At 38.7% G+C, this 9,373-nt stretch overlaps 1 protein-coding gene across 37 annotated transcripts in view; it reads right to left on the bottom strand.

The window, feature by feature from the left end:
• Window positions 1-509: 509 nt before the first annotated feature.
• mbnl1 (muscleblind-like splicing regulator 1) overlaps window positions 510-9,373 on the bottom strand; it is a 44,505-nt gene continuing 35,641 nt past the window's right edge. For 13 of the 37 annotated variants that reach the window (XM_034702881.1, XM_034702854.1, XM_034702868.1 and 10 more), the window contains 6 exons: window positions 9,207-9,360; window positions 6,541-6,576; window positions 5,715-5,806; window positions 4,968-4,994; window positions 4,190-4,261; window positions 510-4,005 (listed from right to left, as the gene is read on the bottom strand). In XM_034702881.1, the coding sequence (XP_034558772.1) occupies window positions 4,205-4,261; window positions 4,968-4,994; window positions 5,715-5,806; window positions 6,541-6,576; window positions 9,207-9,360 (366 nt within the window). In that variant the 3' untranslated portion in view covers window positions 510-4,005; window positions 4,190-4,204. Of the gene's footprint in view, window positions 4,006-4,189; window positions 4,262-4,967; window positions 5,013-5,714; window positions 5,807-6,540; window positions 6,577-9,206; window positions 9,361-9,373 lie in introns of all 37 variants that reach the window. The other 24 variants (XM_034702851.1, XM_034702858.1, XM_034702873.1 and 21 more) reach the window with 3 other exon arrangements.

Raw genomic sequence — 9,373 nt, 5'->3', positions numbered from 1 at the left:
ACTAACGATTATTCGGCAAAATTGGAAGTGAAAGAAGGTTCTTTGTGTAATAAGAAGATAACTTCATCTGAGATACTCTTGTCAAAAGATATAACAGGAGAAAATACGACCAGTGATATCACCTTACATGTTTAAACACATACTGTTGGAGAGACACAGAGAGCTCAGACTGGCTGTACTGAACCTTAAAACATCAGTTATGACCCAGATATTAGACACAATCTCAGGATAATGGCCCTGAGCACAATCAATTTAACCTTCCACCTCTGTCATACATTGCATCCGTCTCTGTGGAGCAGCTCCAGTCTCCTGGCTCTGAACCCTTGAGGTAACAATAATCTGTTCATGAGGTTGAAGTTCAGACACATGTAACATACTGACCTTGATGTCCCCTTCACATCTGCATTTAAAAAGATACTGCAGGATTAAACGGGTAGGTTGATTTTTCAGAGAAAGGGTGTCAACATTAATACATTAATAAATGAAATCACAACACAGTGACCACAAAATTGTTGCATGAGCAAATCAAATATTGTTTTATTCAGATTTTTTTTCATCCATACAGCAAGAGTCAATTATGGCAACAATAAAATGTGCATAAACAAATCTGAAGTCAGAATAGTACATTATTGTGTGGCAACTGTTGGCAAATACATAACTGGTGGTTGCACTTACGAGTAAAAAGCAGTCAAAGCGTACATGTGCCCTCAGCAGGGAAGAAGAAACCTTGGTTGCAGCCGGCAGACTGAACATCTGGTTTGGAGAAACATGGTGCTTTGGTTCTGTAGCGACTAAACAGCAGCCTCAAGTCACAAATGTGTTGAACAGTGACTTTTACATTCATTTGAAAAGACTTAATATGCCAAATACGCATTTGGTGTGTTGAGCCTTCGCCTGCTGAGAGCACAGATAAGATAGCAACAACATATTCCTGTGAGTCAGTGTGGACTGTTATAATATGGCTATGAGAAAGTATCCGGGTTGGATGAGTGCTAATATTTTATCATTCTTTAAAGAGCATGTTTGCTTAAAAAAATTATTTTTTTCACACAAGAGTAAGATGACTTGTTTCTGAAGTATTATTTCTCCCCACTGTGGATGTTATCTACTGTATGTATACTTGATAAAAAATAAACATATTACTGTGTATTCTGTACTCTGAATGTGTTATCTCTCTTTACATATCTACGCAGTATCTTTGTTTACATGTTTGTACTTTTACATGCAGTCAAATCAAACTAGAATAGAATATAACTTTTGATAGTTGAATGTATCACCTGTACCATGGGAGCAGCAATACTGCATGACCAAGTCCAACAAAATGATAAATGGACTTCACTGGATGTGTAATCCTACAGGAGGGGTGGAGTTAGCATGACATGGGGATATTTACTCCCCTGCGACATTCCCTGGCAAAACAAACCACTGAAAAATAAGACACAAAGCGCATAGCTTTCTCTGAATGCATTGGCCAAGAAACTAGTGCCCTTCTCTGCAAGCATTTTTTTTAGCTGGTCTTCTAATTTAAGAATTTAAATTAATCTAGCAAAATTCCTTATAATTATAGATCTTTTTTTATTCAAAATAATATCTCAATATGATACACATTTTTTCTCTGTTCATTTGACTATATACAGAAGTGCAAAAAGTCAACCTTCGTCCCTTAGGTTAGAACTCATCGTCTGCAGCATTTCAGACTCCTCCCGTTTCAGAGAGAGTCTTTGCTTCCTCGCTCCTAATCTCACTATCCACCAAACATCCAAACACCCGTCAATCTCACTGCTCGTTTTGGCCTGACATTCAGGGCAAACTTAAGAAATATTCAAACAATAGTACATATCTTTTTGAAATGGATACAGTAGAAAATAATTTTTACTCTAAAACATGGCAATCTATATATCATACAATATATTTTCAAACATGATCTTGACATGTTACAAGGAAACCTCAAGTTGGTTAAAACATTAGTTTTTTTGTCTATTCAGAGGCGCTGCTGTGGCAGCAAATTAACTGATCTTATTCCTTGTATCAAAAACAAACTCATCAACAAAATCAAATGATAATGTAACATCAACTGAAAAAGACATCCAGCTATATGAATGAAGTGAATATTTAAAACTGACTCAACACATTATCATTTATATGGTTTGAAAAAGTTATGAATGTCATACTACCTCAAAATCTACAACGGCTATATCATTGTTGTCAAGTAATATATAGTAAGGCAAAAATAAAGAAAAATCTACAACTACATACCTCAAATAGATTCAAATCCTTAAGTAGTACATAACACATGAAATTTAAGAGAGTAATTGTTACTTTTACATAGAGAGAAAGAACAAAAAAAAAAAGATCGTAAGCGGTATGTGAGACCTATAAAACATCATTGGTGTTCTTTACCTGCATGGTGATTGAAAGTACATTGATTGGGCTGTGACCCATTAATCGTAATCTAAGGCTTTATTAGGTACATTACAATCGGTAAAGACATACTACACTCCTCTGTGAAAACAGAAAAGGAAGTGATGATAAAATGAAAAGATGAATGTAAGATGATTAACATGCTTCTGTAATTGTTTAAGCCTGTTGAGAGATGCTGCTGTAATAATTTGTGAACCCGACAGGGAGAAAAAGTGTGCTTTGGTTTGTCGTCAGATCTACAAGTGAATGAGGACTTTCATTTTGACGCTTGGATATAGACACAAATGATGAGTCCTATCTCCTCAAAAGTGAAAGCTGACTCAGGATGGCTTGTGAGGTTCAAACAGGGTGAGCAGACAAACAATCATTGAAGTGCACATGTGGTTTAAATGACCTAATAGACCTTTGAGTCTGTTCTTTTCAATTCCCACCGAGGCCATGCTCAACAGTGCTTCTAGGAGACACAGTTTGAGAGTCGCTCCCCTTTTAAAGAGGAGTGGGGGGACAGTAACACACTGTCAATCAAAGCTACACCCTCCACCAGGCTTTAGAGTCAATAGACTTTCTCAATCTCAACAAACAAAAACAACACTAGTCTAAGAAAAGAGGTATGACAAACTTTAGAAAAACCCTCAATTTTTGATTTAAAAGAAAAAAAAAACATTAAAAAAGGCAAATAAAACCCACTTCTAAAACTGATTAATTAGAGAAACAAACAAACAAAAAAAAAGGTTAAAAAAAACACTCACAATGGAGATTCTGAAACAGAACAATACAAAAAGAGCCATACAAAACTTGAACCTTCGGTAAACAAATAACACTGCTGAGATAACACTCTGGTTTTAGCTGTATGGCCTTGATGGCACATGACAAGGTGAGAAAAAGAAAGCTAGCCTGGCTGTGCTTTCAAGGTACACAGGTATGTTGGTTTACCCAGAACATTCATATGTCCAAGACCCTCATTTCAACATCTAGTTTCACTAGTAGCCATAAAAACACAATACTGTACATGCCTAATTCTTTTGGCGCATAAAATTCCTGTTAAAATCATTGTGCCTTTCAGTTTTGAAATCAAATTCAAGGTGCGTGTTTGCACTTCACGTGTAAACTATGAGATATGGCTATCAATTTAAAAAATAATAAAATAAAGCAGAACGAATAAAAAAAAGGAAAGAACAAATCTTGGTCTACTAACGTACCAGCACTGGATGTTGCTTTGTGCAACCACACTCTTGACCTTCTGTGCGTGCAGTAATGATCATAATTAGAACTAATCGAGTGCTTTGCTTTAGTTGGACACAGAGGTGTAATGTTTCAAACACTAACCGCAGCACCAAGATTTCCTCCTCTCTCTTGGCTGGATATTGAATTTGACGACAAATTCTTCTTGACGTTGATATGTGGGAAGATGGCACAGATCATGTGTTGCACCCTTGATGTTGACTCGTGTGATGAGACCATCGTCGTGGACCGGCTGAGAGATGGCAGACCCTTCTTTTTCGTCCCGCTGCTCAACATTCTGAAGGTTATGTACATAAAGGCTGAACTCTTGGCTTGGACGGTGCCAGCACACATTCATTTGATCTGAAAGACACAACAGGTTCCACTCATTTAAGTGTGTACTTTTTGTGAGTGAAAGAAACAGAGGAGACATTTACAAGCTGTGCTTTATGTGCCCACAGAATCAATCTTAAACCAGAGCTAAAAGGATTCAAACATCAACTTTGGAATGAATGGAGAGAATGTGGGGATTGAAATAGGAACTCACTGTTCTCGAGAGGAACTACATTTGAGTCAAGTACTTGTGACTACTCAGATGATCTGCAGATATTATTGGAATCTAGGGGATAGAAAACAGACCAAGAGATCAAAGAGAGAATCCCAAATTCAGAATACTCAAAGCGTACGTTAGCCGACAGCACAATCACATTTTACATCTTGTCATGGTAAGATGGGTTATTTTCTGAAAAAGCAAAGATGAAAAAGTTGAAAAAGCATCTCAGCTACAGGTTCATTGCAATGTGAGATGTCAATAAGAATTAACAGACACTCCTGGGCAGCAGGGAGGGGGAGGAGGAGAACTAAAGGGGAGGGAGGGATGAGGGGATCAAAGGGAAACTGTCAGTGAGGTGGCTCCCCCATGCAAAACTAAGTCCTCCATGTTGTTGACCTGCACAACTCGATGGAATACAGACAACTGGTCCTGGATCGTGACTAGTAGCACGATGATTCATCCTTTACTCACATAAATCTATTTTGCAATGTAGCTTACAAAACACCATGACCAGAAATGACATCAGAAAATTGCAAATCTTCAGTTTCAAAATCTTAACCTAGCATTTTTTTTTCAATGAATGTGTCTGTTTGTGGTTTTTTTTTTTTTTTTTTTTTTTACAGCTATGCTTTACGTGCTGGAAGCAGCAGCGGAAAGAGGAAAACAAAAATGAAAAGCCAAGCACAAAAGGGCACAGATAGCAACTGTAGCACAAGCTGTGCGAATGGCTCTTTGAAAAGTGTAAAAAATATATATGCTACCTCATACATACCAATTGCATGTATTCGTTGGTAGTCAACTTTGATAAGGAAGAGTCCTCAAAATGGGAAAGGACAAGAATCGAGGTTACAATGAGGACAAACATTAAATACAATACAGTGTGAAAGATACACTTAGAAACATACTGAAGGAATATTATCTTTAGAGTTAAAATGGAGAGAAGTGCCTCAGAAGTTTTCACATTAGGAATAAAGTTAGTGTTGGACTCTAGTGTAGGCCAACAAGAGGGAGTACTGCCTTTACCCCAACCCACCCCTCGCTCTAAGACACAAGCATCCCCAGAACGTCCAAGTGCATTGAGAGAGAGAGAGAGAGAGAGAGAGAGAGAGAGAGAGAGAGAGAGAGAGAGAGAGAGAGAGAGAGAGATTAGTAAGAGAGAGAGAGATAGACAGAGTAGACATTGGGAGAGAGAGAAAGAGAGAGAGAGAGAGACAGAGAGAGAGTGAGGTAGAGAGAGAGTTAGGGTAGACAAAGAGAGAGAGATAGACAGAGTAGCCATAGGGAGCGAGGCAGAGAGACTTGGGAGAGATTGAGGAGAGAGAGAAAGACTGATAAGAGAGAAAGAAAGAGAGGTAGAGAGATAGTTACAGTAGAAAAAGAGAGAAAAAGGGGGAGAGGGAGCGAGAAAGTGATAGACTGAGTGAAAGGTAAAAAGATATAGTGGACACAGAGAGGGAGAGAGAGAGAGAGAGAGAGAGAGAGAGAGAGAGAGAGAGAGTGAGGTGGTAGAGGTGCAAACCTGATTGGCGGAGGCAGTTGCGAAGGGAACGCTTGTGGCAGATGTGGTGGCTGCAGACACAGTGGCCGGAGAACCACCGTGCATCATGGGTACTTTTTTTGGAGGGAAAATCATGTAAGCAAAAAAATTCACAGAGGTGCAGTGTAGCCACATACACACACCAGGCAAACGAGGAGAGGAGGAGGAGGTAAAGAGGGAGGGAGTCGGAGGGGGAATTCGATTTAACTGTTTCCCTTTCTTCTCTCTGCCGTCACATATAAAAGGTCATGTGATGCAAGAACTTGAAGTGTACACAGTGTAGCAGTGGCTTACTTCTATATTTGAGTGTATTACTAGTAATACAAATATGAATATTGTTCTCTCGTTTTAAACATGAGGTGTGAACTTCCATAAAGTTTTACAAAATAGAAGTTGTTAAGGCAGTGAAGATACAGGAGGTTAGAATTGAACTCCCTCTGTGTTATAATGTTTTTTAAAAGAGTTTCAGTGGGTATCAGGTTATATCAGCCAAAAGCCAAGTTTAGAACGAGCATGAGGACCAGAAGGGTCAAGCGATATACACAGATATCAGCATATTCAAAGGTCATTGACATTACAAACAATAACAGCTGTCATAAACAACAATTAATGTCACAAATCTGTCTTCCCTTATGTGAATTCCTCTGCTTCAAAAATAACATAAAAGTATCTCCAAACATTTACTCCCCGGTCGCCAAAACCACAATTTGAAAACCAGACAGCACATTTCATGATTGTGTATTTGAGATGGCGTGCGAGTCACAGACATGAAGTAACAGGTAACTGAAGAAGGAAAGCTTGAACCTACCAACGCTGGCTGCAGGTGTCATGCACAATATTGAGCCTGCCCATCATGCAGTGCAACAGGAAGTGGATTGGATAGGGGAGAGAAATCAAAACAGGCCCATCACAAGGTTTCGTTAGAGTGAGGGGAGAGATAAGGTGGGAAAAAAAAGGTTAATATCTCTTGGACACAGTCATCAGTGGTTGGAATAAAAAGGCGAAGTGGTGAACTCATTATCACAAAGCAATCTGTTAATCGAATGAGAGTGTGAATCTGAACTTTTGTCTGAAGTGTGATGCATATAAATGTATAATACAACAAGAGTGATAGTGTGGTTAGGATTGTAACTATCAAGTATTAAACATTATATACACACTCGAGACAGAAGTGAGGAGAACAGCAGATGTACAGAAGCCAGACTTTGCAGCCTGCTGCCTGGTGCCAAACTGAGGTGAATTGTGAGAAACCTTTATCATAAGGTCCCCGTCATCCCAGCCCAAGCCAAAGCCCCAGCAATGATGTCTAATCAGAACATGTTTGATCACACCAAGGACGATAGATACTAGCTAGGAGTTTCATATTTTTTCCCTACTAGCATTGCCTTCCTCATTCAACCTGAGGATAGTTAGAGTAGATGCATTCTAATACAATTTTCAGTAACACACCCCTTGTAAAATATTATTTTCTGCCAAAGACTCTTTAACTACAGCAAATTTTACTAAGTAGAAAAAAACTGACCTTACATTCGTAGACATCAGTGTCAGATTGACAAAACTAATCTTTTCACTTGAAAACACAAGGCCTGGAGAGGGTTTAAAACCAGCATTAAAGCTCACTATTCCTTACACTGATGTTATTTAACAGGCTCTATTCTTCCCTTTGTTTTCACACTGTCTCGTTAAGAGTTCTGATGTAACATTTAGAAGTCCAGTTAACCCTCCTGTTATGTTGGTTTCTCAGGAACAGCAATAATGTTCCTGGGTTAATTTGACCCGGGGCATGTTTAATTATCCAAAAGTGTCAGAACCCAAAAAATCCCAATACAATTTTTTTTTAAATCTCATCATTAACTCCGTTACTAACCATTTAGATCAATATTTAGTGGAATGGTGTTCTTTAACTCACACAGATCATGGTTCATTGAGGATAACTCACTCGTTTTCCATGTGTGTTTTTGTGATTGGAGTGAAATATGTTACACAGTTGCAAAGAAACAATTAGTATTTGACACTTCTGACCCCTTTTAGCCTCCACTTTGACTGCCGGGTCAAATTGACCCACGAACAGTGTCTATGTAATATAAACATGCAGGGGGGGGGGGGGTTGCAAATATGATAAATGAACCATTTTTATTGTATATGTTGATAATGCTAATTAAGCCAAGCAGAAGAAGTTTCATACCGAAAAAATACTTTTAACATTTTTTTTTAAAACTTCAAAATGAGTTAATCGGACCCGGAACATAACAGGAGGGTTAATATTCAAATTGGCTTTGTGTAAATGTAAACAGCATAACAGATGTATAAGTTTTACATGATTGTGTCTGTTAGGCAGTTTGTGGCTGTAAACGACAGCACTGAAAATCAGAATGTTAAACATGTGATTTGTTTGACTGTACATTTACTGTTTTTGTTTAACTACTTATATAACTATCTAAGGAAACATTTTAAGTTAACATTTAAAAATCTCACTTCCTTATAACACCCCAGAACTACAAGTGCTACCATTTGGTGTATTAAACAGAGCAGGTAGCTAGCTATTTCTTTCTTTCCCATTAGTATGGAAGTATACTGCATTCACATGAGGGAAAAGAATTCTGCAGTTTTCCTGAATTAATTAGATATGGTGTCTCAGTTGCACTCCATTGGTATCCAGTATTGTCAGCATTTGCCCAATTGTCTCTTAAATCATCATGCAGCCTGAATTCATTCCAGATGCATCATCTTGTATATGTGATCATGCCATAATGGTTCAAAACTGCAACATCCAGAAGCCCAGAATGAGCTTTCCATCTGAAAAAACTGCAAAGTCTTCATGTGCTAATGCAATCAACGAACTCATACTGATACCAAACATTACAATACATTGTCACTTAAATATGTTAGCTCCCAAGGCATCAAACCCAAAACAAAATAAGGATTTAACCAAACATTCAGGGCATGTTTGGTTCCTGAAGTGGCCTAAGACTTTTTTTTGTAATTCTAAGAGGATTATCTCGTTAATTAAGAAAAACAGAAAGAGTTTTTTTCTAAAGTGAATGCAATATGCTCCTGTACATAAGTCATTACTACAGTAACAACAATTTTTCCTGGGGTCCCTACAAAAGGAGTTATGTATTTATGTAAGGCAGTTAGTGATAGTAAGATATTTCAACCCATTCCTAACTTCTACTGGCCATGCAATGCCAAACAAAGCGTAATGCACAAATTTGTTGAAGCATTCTTAGCTTTTAAACTGCATTTATAAACAAATGTCTATCCCTCTCTGACTTGAGATTTTATGCTTGACAATCTTATAAGTTCCTTCTATCTGTTATCAAGCACTGATAAGTGGTCCATAACTGAACTGCCATGTACTGCAATCTACCATTAGGTTCACCCAAGCTAAGCTAAGCAGGGATCAGGTTAGACTGATCCCAGACCCCTGTGGGTGCTCAGAGCTCAGAGTGGTGGTGTCTTGGGGATCCATACCTGAAGGGAGGAAAGCAGCCTGCTGCTGAAACTGCATGCTGGCCAGGGCCTGTTGGTACTGGAGCATGCCGGTGTTAAACATGGCAGAGGCCCCGTTGGCCTTGTCCAGGGCTGCCCGCTTGGGCAGGGGAGCCATGACACTAGGGGCGATGCCCTGCCCAGCCAGA

The sequence above is a fragment of the Notolabrus celidotus genome, chromosome 15 (assembly GCF_009762535.1).
Source record: "Notolabrus celidotus isolate fNotCel1 chromosome 15, fNotCel1.pri, whole genome shotgun sequence".
NCBI lineage: Eukaryota > Metazoa > Chordata > Actinopteri > Labriformes > Labridae > Notolabrus > Notolabrus celidotus.
Note: the sequence above shows the minus strand (reverse complement) of the source record. Positions and strands in the feature narration are given on the sequence as shown.